This window comes from Castanea sativa, chromosome 6 (genome assembly GCF_040712315.1).
Source record: "Castanea sativa cultivar Marrone di Chiusa Pesio chromosome 6, ASM4071231v1".
In the NCBI taxonomy this organism is placed as follows: Eukaryota; Viridiplantae; Streptophyta; class Magnoliopsida; order Fagales; family Fagaceae; genus Castanea; species Castanea sativa.
Genome location: NC_134018.1, coordinates 39,416,809 through 39,435,236, shown reverse-complemented (window position 1 = coordinate 39,435,236; position 18,428 = coordinate 39,416,809). Strand labels below are relative to the sequence as shown.

The window sequence follows — 18,428 nt, the reverse complement described above, 5'->3', positions numbered from 1 at the left end:
ACCCCCCTGAGGGACCCATCAGCCTCGGCTTTGTGGAGCAAGCCTTGTAGCCCCATTGCACACACCAGGAATAAATATGGAAATAGTGGATCACCTTACTGTAACCCCCTACTTGGCTTTATAGAACTGCCCAGAACCCCATTAAGCAAAACAGAATACGAAACTGACTTGATGCAAGACATAATGATAGCAACAAATCTTCTAGAGAACCCTAAATGCAACATCGCCCTCTCCAAGGAATCTCACTCCACTCTATCATAAGCTTTGCTCATGTCAAACTTTAAAGTCATATATCCCAACTTCCCTTGGGTTCGATGCTTTAAATAGTGGAGGGTCTCAAAAACCACCAACACATTATCAATAATAAGACTCCCTGAAAGAAAAGCGCTTTATGAATTAGACACTACATAGGGCAAAATCAATTTCAGACGGTTAACCAAAACCTTTGCAACGAGTTTGTAGACCACATTACAAAGGCTAAATGGTCTAAAATCTAAGACTTTCTTTGGGTCTTTAATTTTAGAAATAAGAGCAATGAAAGTGGAATTCAATGAATCTGGAACAAAACCTGAGTTTAAAGCATTTAGGACTACCTCAGTTACATCTTTACCAGCAATATGCCAAAAATATTTATAAAAAATAGGAGACATACCATCCAGACCAGGGGCTGTAAGCAGGGCCATTTGGTGAAGGGCTTTTTGTACTTCTTCGGCAATGAAAGGTCTATCCAAGCTATTATTCATCTCGGCTGTGACAGTAGGTGTTAATCCACTCAAAATTTCATCAAAACCATCCGGATTCGAAGCGGTAAACATGGACTCAAAATAAGTGCTTGCCAATCTGCCCATATGGTTCTCATCTTCTATCCAATGGCCATGTTCATCTTCTAAACCCAAAATGTAATTGCGTTTATTACGTTGGTTTGCCCTACAGTAGAAATACCTAGTGTTTTGGTCACCCTCCTTAAGCCACTCAATATGGGACCGTTGTTTCCACATTGTTTCCTCCTTCACCTTAAGCAATTGAATTTCATCACGACGGACCGAATCTGTGCTGTATAAACCAGCCTATTCAGCAAAACTCAACTTCTTCAATTTCTTGGCCAAAGTAGTCCTTACATGCCCAAAAGTGACCCGGTTCCAAGTCTGAAGGTTGACTTGGCAGCTAGTAATCTTCCTTAACAGATTTCTTGCCGGATTAGTGTCATCCAAACTAGCCCATGAATCTTTAATCACTTCCTCACAAGTCTTGTCTTTTACCCACATTGCCTCAAATCGAAGCGGCCTCCCTTTCCTGTAAAATCTTTTTTGTTCGGCATCGGAGATTAGAAGGATCAGTCTATTATCTGAATGAAAACACTCCAAATGGTGGATATGTGAAGTTGGGAACCTTAAAAACCAATCCACTGTTGCTACCCCACAGTCAAGTCGAATCCCAACATTGTCATCCCCCGGTCTTCTATTACACCAAGTGAATGGGAAATCATTAAATCCAAGGTCTTTAAACCCACAAAAATCCAAGGCATCCCGAAAACCTTGCATTTGCCTTTCAGGTCTAACCAACCACCCTTGCTTCTCTTCAAGTCCGAGAATCTCATTAAAATCCCCCATGCAAACCCAAGGTAAATATTGTCTTTGGCTTAAATCTCTAAGTAGATTCTAGGAATTTTCCCGGCTGGCAGTTTCAAGGTCTCCACAAAAACCCGTGAACCGCCAAGCGTCATCCATTCCTTGATCCACCACCCCATCAATGTGGTTATCAGAAGAAGTAAGAACATCCAACACAAAGTCATCTTTCCACAAAAGAGCTAGACCTCCGCCCCTATTATGACGAGGAACAACAAAGAAATTTGTGTACTGCATTTTACGGCTAATTCTCTCAACAACCTCCTTATCAACCTTAGTCTCCATTAGGAAGACCATTTGGGATCATTTTTCCCAACCAAGTCAGCAAGTTCGGCTTCTGTCTGTGGGTTCCCAAGTCCACGACAATTCCAGCTAAGGCAACTCATTGTGACTGGTGGTGCTGGATACCAGCCACCACCTGAGACTTTTCCTTGTTCCCACCACCCATTGCACTGACTCGTTTCTTTTTCTTAACTGCCTGTTCAGATGGCTCCAACTTTGGACGCCTATTTTCTTAGATCTCCATGTCGTTGCCATTATCAGATTCCCCCACCTCATGCAACAGTCTTGCCCATTTTTTCCTAGTGCTAGTTATAGGCTGTGTGGCTGCCTGATTTGTTATATCAGTTAAAGGACCCTAAGTTGCATTAAAAGAAAACATACCATGCTGCCCCTGTGTGATGACAGTGCCTACTTCATTCTTTCTAAAATTTTGCATGGGCATGAAAGTAGGTAATGGTTTCCTCACCTCATCTAGTCCATTATCCAAGTTCACAATACTCGCATCAATGCCATTACTAAAAACATTCAAAGGGACTGTATGACTAGAGAAAACCACACTTGTAGGTTCGGCCTCGATGGATGTCACCTCGTTCACTTCTCTGTCCATCCCATCATCCCTCTCGACATTGGAAGCACTCCTTTCTCAGGTGGTCAAGACCTTGTGGATTGATTGATTTTTATCTATTGCCGGCCCCTTCTTCCAAACCTTTGCACCCTACCAAGTCCCAGCAACCACCACAACCATTTTTCAAGTTTGTCTCACCGGGTCACGAATCCACTCCCCGTACTGTTGGTCATCCTTTTTCAAACTCCCCTTCCCCCGAATCCACACTTCATAGTCTCTTTCACTATGTGTAAGCCATCCACACCAATAGCAAAAATTAGGAAGCCATTCAAATTTGAGCAATTCCCAGCCAATATGCTCACCATCTGACCACAACTTGCAGCATTGTGGGAGAGCCTTAGTGATATCCATTGTAACCCAGATTCGCAAGAACTCGCCTTCCTCCCCATCATCTTCCGGATCAACTACCTGAACTAAAGTCCCAATGTTATTACCCACTGCTTCCCCCGTTGCCTGAGTAAGACACTTGTCCGGGACATTGTGGAGTTGCACCCAAAAAGTCACTGAGTCAAAGTTTAACGATAAGGCAGACTCCGCATCCACTGCATGTCGCATAATGACAATGCTTTTATCGTAGGACCACGGTTCAAACTCCAGCACTCTTTCTAAGTCTATTGCATCATCAAATTCAAACAACAGAATATTGCCCCCAATATCCCTGATTTTCATCTCCCTAACCAGCTTCCACAGAGGTTTAAAGGTCCGACCCACTGCTTTTGCATTGACCACTCTTTTCGTGAAAAATTGTTCTGCCAAACGAACAATAGTAACCTCTTTTTTACGAGGTACATCAGTGCTATGCTTCTCTTCTTCTGTCAGTGAGAAAAAAGACCAAAGATCTTCAATATTCGCCATATCACTGAGAGAGAGGATCCCACCACACTGTAATAGTGAAAATAAAAAACAAAACATGCCATCCTATCAGACTCAAGGACTGAAGGGAACAGAGAAACCTCCACATGGGGAGGGACGGAATTTTACACACGACGCCGAGCGACTTTGCTTGAGGAACCCTAGAAGAGAAACCCTAGCAGAGCAACCTTAACGACGTGAGAGAAACACTATTTTAGTATTAGTATACGAGAATGAGAATATTTTTTCTAGAATTCCCAAATTTTTTCAAGCTCAATTCTTAACAAATAATTAAAAAAAAAAAAATATTTTTCTACGATTTCGGATAAGAACAAAATTCTTAACTGAGATGTATGTCTTGTGTTAAAGAAACGAGCAGTACGTCTTTAACATGGGAAAAAAATTAAAGATAGGAAACAGGTAGTTGATAAGCTGTTTTAGTGGTACCAAGAAACAAGTTGGATCGAGGTGCACAACGGATTATTGGTAAACTTTGTAGAAATGTTTATTTGGCTTTTGTGCTCAAATGACTTATATTGCAATCTTACATCTTTGGGTAATAATGCTCAACAATTAATTTATTCTATGCAACACACCAGAGATAACTATCCTAGAAGGATTCAAGATTCTACAACTCAGTGAAAAGTTTAATTTCGATCGTTCTTATCCAGAGTTATGTATATCTACGATCTTATACAAAGTTATGTGCTTTTTTTTTTTTTCCCAGTTAACGGCTGCAGTGCTCTCATCATGGTTGCCATTAACAATAACTACTTTAACAAGGATGAGTATCCAGCCATCGCTGACCTCCAAGCAAGTTTTTTTTTTAAAATAACGCTGGCACTTACTATATTTGAGAATTGAATATGCATAAATTATGTATTAATTGTTCAATTAATTATTATTTCTCAATAAAATTATACATTCTACAAAATAAGGCTTTCACTAATACAAGAATTTTTTGTTGTTGAAGATTTGAATCCAGTTAAGGACCAATATTTAATTTATTAAATAACTAATAACAACAACAATAATATTAAAATGCTTTAGCAAGCTCCAAGCTCATTTTTCACACTTTTTTTCCCTCAATTTTCCCGCTCTAAAACTCTTCAAAAATACCTACCATAAGGCATTTTGAATCCCATGCATACTCATTACCATATACTAGTAAAATCCGATTCCTTGTCAATCCTTATAAATTTTGTTTGGTGCATGCACTCAACTTGCCATGTCCTTGGCATGATCTCAGCGACGCATTCTTGCTCACACATTTGGCAAATGCCTTTTTATTTTATGGGTTCTTTGATGAGAAGGAAAGTGTACACATAGCATTCAAATGTGGTGTAAATGTCTTGTCCCTCGTTTCCCTTCAAGTTTCATGATTCTTGACACAATCAATATTAATAAATACTCACTCAAGCCGTATGAGAATGCCTTTAATGAGTGAGCCACTTGATGATGATAAGGTGAACATACAGATGGTAGATGAATTTTCTTGGTGTGTACGTTGTTGTCATTTATTGTGGAATGATATTCCAAAGTATGCCCCCGAAGAACAAAATATTTGAATCCATATATAAAGATGAATGATGGATTGGGTAAAAAATTCCTAAGAGCATCCACATCAATGGATGCAAAATTCTCGTCTATTTTACACGAAAAAACCTACTTTTTCTATTTTACACACTTATTCTTATAAAACACCCACATCAATTTATCTATTTTACACATTTATTCAATAAAATATTCATTCTTTTACAATTTTTTATTATACCCTCCCTCACTGCCCCTCTCTCTCACAGACCCACAGTCCATCACAACCAACGATCACTCTAGCCACCATCACCACCATCATCACCACCCAGCCACCATCATCACCACCCAACCAGCATCATCAAGGAAAACCCACTCAATCTGAAACCCATTAATCACCCACCCAACCCGAAACCTAGTTAAGCCAAATCATCACCCACCCAATCAGCGGCAAGATCATCAAAACCCACCAATGAACTAGACTAGTCAAGCCGATCAAGATCATAACCCACCAACCCACACCCACAATTAACCAAAAAACCAGAAAAAAAAAAAACCAACAACCAACGGATTGGAGCGAGATCGAGGCCTCTGGCCTCAAGTTCAACCAAAAATGGATCAAAACCCATGAGATTCTAGGCGACGGACCCGTCGGAGAACTCTGTTCGTGTTGTAGACGAAGGACTTGTTTGACGACTCAGCTTGCTCGACCTTGATCTCATCAGTGGCGATGGCGATTGGCGGAAGCTAGAGGAAGAAAAATTGATGAGATGAGAGAAAGAGAGAGCTGTGCTGTTTGCCTGAGAGAGAGGGAGGTGAGAGTTAGGTAGAGAAGAGAGAGAAAAAACTATTAAGATATTAAATACACATGCTACAGTATTTATAGATGAGTTTACACCCACTGATGTGCATGTGTTTTTGCTCAAAATGTGTAAAATTAGTGACTTTTTTCCATTTTGTACATTTATGCATCCACTGATGTGGATGCTCTAACAATGTGGCTTGTGCATACTATAAAGGGGAATGCCAAAAGCATGTATATTGGGTCTCAAAACCATATTGAGGAACCTAAATTAAGGGGCTCAAGTGATTGTCCAAGTATTACATCTTTTATGTTATATATATATATATGGACAAAATTAAAATACAGTACCTTAGGTGTTGTTTTTTAGATTTTTAAGATTCAACCATGTGGTTGCTTAATTAAAAAATACATTTACATCTTATGAAAAAAAATTCACATAACAAAATCTTTAAACGAAAATCTAAGAAATAGCACCCAAGTACTGTACTTAAGTTTTGCGCTATAAAAAAGTAATTTAATTCGGGTAGGTATGGAATAGTTGAATATTTTTCATACTATCGCCCATGGAAAATATGGGCTTGAATATTTTGCATCCTATTCTATCCTTTGACTAATCATGGCCTTTTTACGTGAATACTGTCTTTTATAAGACGAATAGGCCCAAGATCCGATAATGTAAGAGGTGCCCAAATATGGCTAGCTAATCTTTTATATGCCCTCTTTTATGATTGCATCTCAAGATGCCAAGTTCCTTATGAAGGGACGTGGTTCAGTGATTAAGGTCTTGGCACAAGTTCGGGATAAACAGTTTAAATTAAAATATTCAGGGAGTTACAACAGGATATTGGATTTGGGGTTGAGATTAAATTATGAAACAATCTAACAACTGAGGGAGGAGTACATAAACGTGTAGTCGTGTAGATTTTATTAATACGATTTTGAATTATATATGTTCGAATTTTATTCAATGCACCCTTCATTGTATATATATATATAAACTTATTAACTTATTAACTTATAAGCATTTAAATTTTAAAGAATATATTCATAAAAATATATAAGTAAATCTATTTAGTAAAAGCTCATATTCTTTTCCAAAATCAAACCTTTTTTTATTATAATTTTTGGCATTTAAAGAATTAGGAATATAAGAATGCATGGATTTTTTTTATTTGAAAAATAAATCAATGGTTTTTATGGTTGTAAGTTTGAGACACGTTCTACTTGTCATCCATATATAAAAATTAAAAAAAATATTCATATATTTTTTATTATCTTATATTACATTTCCTCCCTTTTCGAGAGCTCCTATAATACATTCTTTATTTTAAGAAAAATAAGATTTATTACTTACTTTAATTAAAATTAATTGATTTGTATATATTTTATGTTTTCTAAAATTATTGTAATATGCAATTTTTAAAATGTTTAAAGAATATTAATTACGATTATAATTTAAAGGATAAATACATATATGTATATGAGTGTTATTTATGGAAACAATATTATTGATATATTTAGCTTGCTCCCCTTAAAAAAATAATAATAAATATCTGACTCCACTAAATCTAGGGGTCTCTCACTTATTCACTTGGTTCCTACTCCATATGGGTTAGTTAGGCCTCAAAACATTGACTCCTCAATGGATAGAAAACCACTATTGTCACATTCACGCAAGGCCGCTTTGCAGGCTAGCTAGCTAGTTAATTATCTCTCTTTTCTCCTTCTATTCAAATTAAAACGGATGCCTATTTTCCTTAATTAATGGATATCTCAAATCTCAACAGCTTTATTTATATTTTTATGACATAATAAACCTTTTTTCACTTGTATATTGCAATATCTATTTTCTGTTTCAAACTTTAGCAGTATGGATGCATGTTTCCAAGTTTCTCCAATATTTTGAAGTTCAGACCAGTAAGAGACTAATTGCTGAACTGAATTAATCAAAGTTAAAATTGTCATATTCTTATAATGAGACAGTATTTCAATATAGAAGAAAAAAAGATGTCAGAATTTCTATTTAACGACTACTAATAATTCTAGTATGCCAGCCCTAGCCTAGATGAAATATTATTGGTTTAGCTATCTTTACACCGCAGAAGTTCAATCCAGGTATGTGCTGCTTTTTTTAGCTCTATTTAATTTAGTCATGTCAATGTTGTTAACTCTACTATTCCTTTCTCAAGTCAAGGGTGGGAATACAAATCTCTCCACCCGAATAAAGGAAATACATATGGTTTGGGGCCAATTTTTTTTACAGCCCAGTTCAGTTTATCAGCAAAATAAATTTCACAAATTCGGACCACAAAAATACCAATGGCCAAGTTACTCGGGAATAGACGAAATGGGTTCTACCTCGCATTATCTTAAGTGTGTGGAATGTCGAGTAGTTTATAATTGATCAAGCACAAAAATTACATTCGTACGTACATGGACAAGGTGAAATCCAAGGCCTCCTTTACTAGACGAAACAATGAAGCAAAACGGATATGAAATACCAAAGCTCGTACGTAGTTTTCTTCACTGAGCTGCTGCTTGCATTGGAATTAGGCCCAAAATTGTTTGCGACTTGGGGTTGAAGTCTGCACCAAAATCCAAAATCCGAAAGGGAAAAGTGTGTGAGTTGTGGCATAAGACTTTCTTGTTTTATTGTCTTCACCTATTTTGGCTCTATGGGAACTGGGAAGTCTTGCAAATGGGTTTGGAGTATTTAGTATTTACAAGCACAAGAGACCGTGTTACGTGTGCTGTGCAGAGAAGCCAAGTACATAAGGAAGACTAACATCGCTGGACAGAAGCTTATACTTACGACTTCAAATATTCATTTAATTCTCACATCACAATATTCATTCTCCTGAGTTCTCAAATTTAGCAACTTCATGGGTCATCGTTCCTTTCGTAACAACAAATCAAATTCAATCATGCCTTCTTTAGCACAAAACAAAAATAACCTAACATTTCACTGCCTAACATTCATGTTCAGTTATTATTATTGTCTCCATTTGTTTCATTGTAAAACATTGTTTTAGAATATTACCGGCATTTTTTTGGTTGTAAAATCTTGTCTAAACTGAAAAGTACAAAATACTTTCGATTAACAAAGAAAACACAATCTAGAAGTTTCGAAAATGTTTTACAACCAAATTACTCCCCTCCCTCTTTCTTGCACATGAACCCCCCCCCTCCCCCTTCCCTTTTATCTTTTCAATTTATTTGAGAAACACAAGGTCATTGGTGGTGGCGAGTAGGGGTCGTTGGTGTGATGGCCCAAGCCACGAAACCTAAGATCAACTACACATTGGGCTTGCAATTGACGTTAGTCACTTGGAGAGGTGAAAGGATGGCAATGGAATAGAGTGGAGCTAAAGGATGGAGATTTCACCTTGTCCCGCGTGGTGGGACAAACTACCTTACTTTATCCCCGTCTTGCAAAATTCTACTTCGTGTCAATCTGCCACACAACTCACAACCTACCCTGCACCTATTATGATTTTTAAAAAAAAATTTTATATCAAAATTGTTTCATTAGTATAAACATACTTGAAATTATAATTAAATTTATTATATCAAATCAAACTAATTTTTAACAAGAACTGAATAATATTGTTCAAAGTATTTAACAATACAAAATCATAATAAACCCAAAAATCTTAATATTCATGCATTTGATTTAAACACCCGAAAATGATTTTTAAAGCATTTTTATAAACACAGCTAGACACTAAAAAAAAAATGATTCTCTTCTTAACCAAAGTGAAGAAAACATCTATTTTATTTCCTCCCTTTTTTCATCTTATGCTTTTCACTCCAATCAAACATAGAATAAGAGCGGGCATCCACCCTTTTTTACCTATTGGTGTTTGTACTATTATCTTCGGATGATCTGAAGAATTTTTACGTAAAATATTTTATCAAAACGAAAAAAACAGATCAAGATATAGAAAAGCGAGCATGAAAATGAGAACGGAAGACAACAAAGATGAATATCATTTATTAGCATGACACTGAATTCAGAAGTACATCCAGTTGATTCATTCATCTCAATGACACACTAAGGCTTATACATTAGTTATTGAAACATGCAAAATAACACTCTTTACTATAAATATTAATACATATATATTACACACATCAGGATAAGCCTAAAATAACTCCAAGGATGCGAGTAGGAAGAGTCAAACTCGAACTCATGACTTGATGGAGAGAATCTTGACATCCTTGACTACGTAGTTACTAGCTTAAAAGAGAGCGCTTTTAGTACATAAATACTATTGCCTCACAGAGAATAAAACTAGGTCTAGAATTATATTATCACAACTTTATGAGCTTTTTTGAGAAGGATGTATGTTGCTCTGCATGTTTCAACCACTAATTTTGATTTTAGGGGTAGAAATTAAAAGATCATAATAAATTTGTGATAATTAAACTCTAAACTTAATATTATTCTATTGGGGGCATGAGCATGTTCTAAAACCAAAATCACTCCCTTTAAGCTGGTGACTAGAATATATAGTTTTATGCTGGTTACAAGTGATGCTGAGGGTCTGGTCCTCCCGGTACAACTTGGTCATGATATGTCTCCACGACTAACCTCCTTTGAAAATGATCAAGTTTGGAGAGATCAAAACCTAAATGGAGAAGTTTTTGGCTGTCTTTGTTTTTCTGCAAAACCTTGTGCCAGTGAAGAATACGTGCCTGTGAACTCATGAAGAGTGAGGAGAATATGACTATAAGTATAGTCACCCGAAGAATGATGCTATTAGCCATGAAGTCACTAGGCAACAAAAGGAGCTAGCTGCTAAAGTATATAAGATTGACTGATTGAACTATTAATATGGAATGAAGCGGTATGGAAGGTCACACCTCGTCTTATTTATAAGAGCAAAAATAGGATCACGGTTTATTGTTAGTGGAAAGATGATGTGGAATACTTTGAACTCGGATTGGTATCAGGCCACTTGATCCATATACACAATCATTTTGTTTTTGTTTTTTATAATCAAAATTTCCATGCCTTTAAGGTTGTATTGATTTTATGGTTTTATAAATCGGTATGGTCAAAGAACCAGAAAAGCACTCGATTCCTAATTTTTATCAGTTCTTAGCATTTTTTTTACAGGTTGGGACTTTTTTTATTGGATTGGTTTGGTGCTCGGTTGTAATAGAAGTATTTTTATTCATAAGTTTGATTGTTACAATACGAAATCCTTGTAAAATATAAATGGAGAAGGAAACTTTTTATTTTTAGAAATATATTAATTTTAAATGGAGACTTGAACTCTAGCCCTAACTTGCCTCCCCACACCCTACAAGCACTTATACTTGTGAAATGATTATTGCGCCAATGGTGTGTGGTGGTCTATATTATTGTAATAACTATGCAATGCAATAAAAATGCAACCAACTAATTGAATAGTAATTGCACATGAATACAAAAAATTATTCTATATTAAAAAAAATTTATTCCATTACAAGAGTTATTATATTATACCAAACCCCTATTTAATTAAATAATTCAATGGTTTTAAAAATCGGAACGGTCAAATAACCGAAAAATGGTTCGGTTCTTAGTTTTTACACATTGAATCAGTGGCTTTTATAGCTAAACAACTAATTTTTACAATTTTTATTGGAGCAGTTGAGGGTCTAGTTCTCAGTTTAACCGGTCGGTACAAGCCAAATTTTAAAATTATGAATAATTCAAAATTTTCAATAACACTTTAAACTTTTAGGACAATCAATAATTTAGCCAAGCGCATTGTAAGCAAATTGACACCTCTGCATAAATAAAGTGTTTAACAGCTGAGAGAAAAAGAATTCCAATAGAGCTTTATCACTTTTAGTATTTTTAAATTGGCATATGGGCGGCAATTCACCCTTAAATCTAAGAATAAATTATCAATGATTTTTAACTTTTAGTGGGCAGCAATTGACCTTTAAATCTAATAATAAATTATCAATGATTTTTAACTTTTACACATTGAATCAGTGGCTTTTATAGCTGAACAACTAATTTTTACAATTTTTATTGGATCAGTTGAGGGTCTGGTTTGCAGTTTAACCGGTCGGTCCAAGCCAAATTTTAAAACTATGAATAATTCAAAATTTTCAATAACAATTTAAACTTTTAGGACAATCAATAATTTAGCCAAGCGCATTGTAGGCAAATTGACACATCTGCATAAATAAAGTGTTTAAGAGTGGAGAGAGAAAATGATTCAAATAGAGCTTTATCACTTTTAGTATTTTTAAATCGGCATATGGACGGCAATTCACCCTTAAATCTAAGAATAAATTATCAATGATTTTTAACTTTTAGTGGGCAGCAATTGACCTTTAAATCTAATAATAAATTATCAATGATTTTTAACTTTTACACATTGAATCAGTGGCTTTTGTAGCTGAACAACTAATTTTTACAATTTTTATTGGAGCAGTTGAGGGTTTGGTTCTTAGTTTAACCGGTCGGTCCAAGCCAAATTTTAAAACTAAGAATAGTTCAAAATTTTCAATAACAATTTAAACTTTTAGGACAATCAATAATATAGCCAAACGCCTTGTAGGCAAATTGACACCTCTGCATAAATAAAGTGTTTAAGAGCTGAGAGAAAAAAGGATTCAAATAAAGCTTTATCACTTTTAGTATTTTTAAATCGGCATATGGGCGGCAATTCACCATTGAATCTAAGAATAAATTATCAATGATTTTTAACTTTTAGCGGGCAGCAATTGACCTTTAAATTTAATAATAAATTATCAATGATTTTTAGTTTTTAGGGTTTGTTTGGATACCGCTTATTGCTGAAAATTGAAAACTAAAAAAATTGTAGAAAAATCATTTTTAAATGTATGAATAGTGCCGTGGGACCCAGTTTTAAAGTTAGATTTACATTTTTCCGTACTTGCGGGTCCTATGAACAGTGCAAGAGACCAGGGAAAAAATGCATACGCTAAATGCAAACCTGTTTTTAGTGGAATCCAATCATACACTTAGTCATCGACAATGAATGTTGCGCAGATGTGTGAGGATGAGTATCAATCCACACATGATAGTGACGAAAAATTTTATCCTTTCGGATTCATGCCGATTTGGTTATCCAATTAAACATGTTGTTCCATATCACACGTTTGGAGTGGAAAATCTAATATATCTAGGTTAATAAATAGTGATAAAGCATTGCTCAGATCTATCCTAAAAATTATACCAAACAACCCATGATAGCTTGCCAGCTTGGACCATCCTACTCTATTCATTTCTCTCTCTCTCTCTCTCTCTCTGAGAATGGAAAGCGGCCTTTAGGATATGAACAAGTTGGTCCAGTCGGTATAATTTTACTGCTCATGATGTAGAGAATACCACAGCGTTAATGTAGGGGGGAAAAAGAATAAGTGTGATCACTGTGATCAGATGCCCTCATAATAGAAAAGCAAGGACATGCAAACGGTATACCCTCATGCATGTGAACCACCAAACACTTGTAAGAGTTTCTAACCATTGTTAGTTTGAGTTTGAATTTGAACCATTGCTACTTTTACTGAAATTGAATTTGCAAAATGGACCTATGCTATGAAGTATGAAAAGTTTCGTCAAATGCTGCCTATTGATAAATATGGAGGATACCGTTCAACAAACTATATTGACTTGGGGATAACAACACTCATAAGATTATTATTGATATACCAACTTGAATTTCAAGGGAGATGCATGCTAGATCTATTAAACCAAGTGTTAGGAGTTATTTGGGTCCAAACCTATCCTAAGGCCCAAGCCCTTAATAAATTTGTAAGATAGGTAACTAGAATAGAATCTGTTAGGTTCTAAATATTTAGGATTAAATGTTTAGATTCTTATTCAGTGTAAGATGATAAATCGAAAACAAAAACATGTGTAGATTAGGTGCGAGACCTTGCTTAAGATTGTACAAATCAAGATTCAAAAACAGTCAAGCTACAGAAAGGAAAGTTCAGTTTTGTGAAGCTCGACTAATAAAAAATTAGACTCGACCGATTGAAAATTGCAGAAAAATTAATTCTGCAGATTTTAAATCAGGCCCAAGCCCATAAAAACGTTTAGGATTTCAGTCTAACACTGTAAGGTATAAAAGGAAAACCTAATGACGTTTTAGAAGCCCTTGGAAGACTTGTGAGTTACTTCTGTGAGATTTGTAAGGTTTCTGTAACCTTCTAACTCTACAAGTGTCTATCGAAACGAGATCTACATTCAAGATCTAGTGGAATCAAGTTCCTGCTACAAGATCAACAACTGCTGATGATCTAAAACCTTTAAGGGGGATCTCAATGTCATAAGCATGGAAGCTTGTGTTCTGCAAGTCCAGGATAGAAGAGTCCATGGAGTCGGAGTTGCACGTGGTCGTGTTAGTAAGTTCTACTAGAGCTAGCAATAGATTTAGGTGTTAAATCTTTTGTAAACTTCCATTCTATTCTAATGGATCTGTTTATCTTGAGGATAGTTAGATCAAATTCTCCCTAGGTTTTTACCTTGAAACAATTAGTTTCATTGGTTTTTTTGGATAATCATATCATTGTATCTTTTACTTTTCTGTTGTGTATGATATGATTTACTATTGTTTAACCTAAATCTCATAATTAACCTAAGCAAATACTTAGCTAATTTACTAGGTTTAAACAATCTGTTTTAAGGGGGTCTAAACAAACAAACAGAATCAACATCTTCTATCCCACTCTTCCTGTACCACTTTGTATTCCACAAATAAGAATCCGTCACTTGTTCATTTATTTAAGCAAATCCAAATTCTATGCTTATTCTTGTTTTAATTACCTAATATATATATATATATATATATATATATAATCCAGCACATCCCCATTGCCACCACCAATCACCGCCAGTGCCACTAGCAGAGGTCATTGATAGCATTAGAGGTACCATTCACATCCGTACACCGTTATGAGAAGATTTGGAGAGTCAGAGGGAGGGAGGGTGGATATAACACAATATTTAGACGAATGGCATAAAATTCAATTAAAGCTCAAAGATTTGAAGCCATAAAACAATGAATTTTACCAAAATTTGCTTCAATCTTCAAGTAGCTTGATCTGCACACTTCAATGGTCAATCAAAATCATTAGAAAACAAACAGAAATAATATATATATATATATATATATATATATATATATATATATATATTACTATATAAAGTTCAATTCAATAAAGAAAAACGCTAAGAAACATTAATGATTATTGATTACTACTTGGAGATTGAGCTACAAAGAGAGAAATGAGTTCAACACGCAAAGCTGTGAAGAATATAAGGCCATGAAAGGTGGAGTTTCTCTTTAGGGAGGAGGGGCTTCGGATCCTCAGCGACATCGATAGTAAAAGGTCGTGAATGGCAGCTTTGAAGGCATTGAATCTGGCAAAGGTTTGTGGTGATGAGGATGTGTTGGGATTTTCTCACCATTGCTCCCTGCCTCCAACTCTCCCTCTCTCCCAATCTTCTCAAAGACCTTGGCGGTGGTGGACAACCATGAATGACGACTTTGATACTGTTAGGGTATGTTTGGTTGGGATGAAAACAGGGAGGATAGAAAATAGAGAGAGGAAAATAGAGTGAAAAATGACATTTTTCGCTGTTTGTTTTAGGAGAGAAAACAAGAGAGATAGAAAATAGGAGGAAAATTTTCCCTTCGAGCCCACCTTTTTTTATCCTCCCAATTAGGGATGACAATTTTCTTCCACCCCACTTAACCCGCCCCTCCACCACTTCGCCCCCTGCGGGTTTCCCTGTCCTGCAAAGGTGATGGGGCGGGGATGGGGCAAGATTTTAAACGCTTAGATATATTATTCAATTTTTTCTAAAAATTGATTTGATTTGATGGGATAAATTTAGTTGTAATTTCAAGTATATTTTTATTAATGAAATAGGTTTCATTAAAAAAATTGTACTAATTGTAGGGCAAATTAACAAAAAGTAGAATTTTACGGAGTGGGGTGGGGCTTTGCAGGGCCCCAAGGGGCGGAGATGGGGTGAGAAAGTTTTTCCCATCATGTGGAGCGGGGATGAAGATCCCATCCTTCGGCCCCGCCCCACCCCATTGCCATCTCTACTCCCAATGTGAGAGGAAAATGAGGAGGGAAAAGTGTTGAAAGATGCACTTTACACAAATACCCTCAATTTAAGTTGCTTTTTTTTTCCCTGGGCAAAAACGTTGCCTTTTTTTTTTTTTCCTAGGCAACAATGTTGCCAGTAACGTTGCCCCTATTTTTTGCTTTTTTTCTTTTTTTCTTTTTCTGGACAATCACGTTGCCAGTTGTCACTTTTTTTTTTCTTGGGCATTAACATTGCCTCTTTTTTTTTTTTTTTTTCTTTTGATTTTTTAGGGCTTGAGTGTGATAGTTTATTTTTATTTTTACTGGATGTGATTTTTTTTGGAAAATGTTTTTTTATTTTTATAGAAAAATTTGGGTGATTGCTCTTTTTTGTGGTTATTTGTCACTTTTTTTAATTTGGCATCATTCTTTAACAATGGTATATGAGTAAATTTATTCAAACTCATTTTTTTTATCCCTCCATTTTTCCACTCCCAACCAAATAAAAAGGAGAGAAAATAAATTTTTTTTTCTATTCTCCTACTTTTTCATCATCCCACAATTTTTTATCCTCCCACTTTTCCATCTCTCTAACCAAACGGACCCTTAGCGACCTTGGCTAGTGGTGTTAGTTGAGTAGAGCCGATGGTGGTTAATTAATGGCGCATGGTAGTGGGGATGTGTTGAGTTATATATTTATTTTAGGTAGTTAAAATAAGAATAAACATAAAATTTTGATTGGCTTAAATAAGTAGACACATGGCAAGTTCTTAATTGTGGGAACACAAAATAGTATAAGAAGAGTGGGATGGAAGATGTTGATAGACTAGAATAGAGTTAAGTTTTCTATAAATACTTTATGATGTATAATTTTGTTGTACGGATATTAATTATGTTTGCTATATTTTATCATGATCAAGGTGACTCATCAACACCATTGGGTTTCTAAAGGGTACAAGTAATATTTTAGAGAAATTTTGAGGACCATGCCTCCCGGTCAAAAAGTGGCGCCGCTTCCCCCATTAAATCTATTTCGTCCCGGCCCCCTACGTTCTTGCAAAAAATGAATTCAGTGGTCAGCTCAGTCGGTGCGTGCATGTTCATTTGAAGTTTGTGATATTATCATATTATCATCTTTTCAATTTAATTAGCTAGCTGCGACCGGCCAGCCGGTTATTGTTGAAGAACCAAATGGAAATCCAATGCGAAACCCTACTAAAAACAAGGTTGGTTTATTTGGTAGTTAGCCATAGCCAACCACATGATCACATTGATAAATCAAATAGCTTTATGGAGCCTATGTATTTGCATTTTTTAGATTATCATGAATGTAAAAGTCTCACTTATAAAAGTGATATCCTCCCAACATTTCTTCATATATATATATATAAATCCACATGGCAATAATTAGGTGCACGTAGCTAGGAATATAAGCGCTCCCTCTTTTGGAAAGTAGAATTTTCCTTTAAGAGAATAGTAGCATGGGGCACCATTATCTTACCGGGTCTTGTCAAAATGATGTTTGTTTTTTATTTTTTAGTATATTTATTATTTAACGAAAGATCTTTATAAAATGCAGCGGCGGCGGACAGTTTTATACAGCTGACCCATCTTTAAATAATGCTGAGGGCGTGGCGCCACGTAATGAATTGACCTTATTGCGGATTCTTTATAGTGATGATCATGTGGATCCATATAATCATGCCCTAGATAGGATAAGGAAAGATGCCCATATAACGTGGCATGAGCCGGAGAGACTCAATTTAAGATAAATTATTTTATTAAACATTCTTATAAAACATCTCTGTCCGCACATGTTAGGTCTTACGAAATTGTTTCTTTTGGACTTAGGGCTTAACACATAATGAAGAATTAATTTACTTGTAGGGTAAAATTTAGGTGTATTACATTAGGTTCTCATTCAATTAACAGTTGATGAGTTGAATTTAATAATCTTTGAAAAATATAATAGTGTTTCTTTTATTAGATAATGCAATTAAGTATTTGAATTTAAATAAAAAACTTTTTTTTTTGAGATAAAATTCTATTATAATATAACCTAAATATATATGTGTGAAGTTTCCTCTTGCAGACTTGAATTTTGGCACTTATCTCCCCACACTCCACAGACATTTATACTTATAGAGTGACCATTGCACAAATAGTGCACAATAGTAATAAAAAAAAAATTTAGTATACTACACAAAACGTAATATATTTAAGTTTTACCCTTATTTGTATTCTTAATATCACATTTAATAGTACTTATATATTTATTAATTTAATGACAATTGGGTAGAGTTTTTTTGGTGACACACCTTTGCAATTTAAGTTGTTCAATTAAATTTTCAAGCATGTTGTTTATTAACCAATACAACCCAATCATATGACTTATTGATCAATCAACTTTTAGGCTTTTAAGATAAACACACAATTATTTACCGCTAACCTTTGGTATAATAGTCACTCTACAAGTACGAATTTTTTGTGGGGTAGGAAGGGTAAATGCTGGAATTTAAATCTCTAAGAAGAAGCTTTTTACACACATATATACACTTAGCAGGCACAGACCCATGATTTTAAAATAGTGGGGGCCGAAGTATAAAAAAAATTTCAAATAAGCATCTAT

At 35.3% G+C, this 18,428-nt stretch overlaps 2 protein-coding genes across 2 annotated transcripts; both read right to left on the bottom strand.

Moving 5' to 3' along the window:
- Positions 1 to 1,067: 1,067 nt before the first annotated feature.
- LOC142639926 (uncharacterized) lies at positions 1,068 to 1,610 on the bottom strand. Its single transcript, XM_075814051.1, has one exon. It carries the CDS (start codon positions 1,608 to 1,610, stop codon positions 1,068 to 1,070), a length of 543 nt encoding a protein of 180 aa, XP_075670166.1.
- An 8,081-nt stretch (positions 1,611 to 9,691) lies between these two features.
- LOC142641006 (CLAVATA3/ESR (CLE)-related protein 5-like) lies at positions 9,692 to 10,578 on the bottom strand. Its single transcript, XM_075815359.1, has one exon. The coding sequence runs from the start codon at positions 10,490 to 10,492 to the stop codon at positions 10,250 to 10,252; it is 243 nt and encodes an 80-aa protein (XP_075671474.1). The 5' UTR covers positions 10,493 to 10,578; the 3' UTR covers positions 9,692 to 10,249.
- Positions 10,579 to 18,428: the final 7,850 nt, after the last annotated feature.

Coding starts and splice junctions, on each gene's coding strand:
- LOC142641006 (XM_075815359.1), bottom strand. CDS start 10,492: ATGGCTAATAGCATCATTCTTCGGGTGACTATACTTATAGTCATATTC.
- LOC142639926 (XM_075814051.1), bottom strand. CDS start 1,610: ATGGGGGATTTTAATGAGATTCTCGGACTTGAAGAGAAGCAAGGGTGG.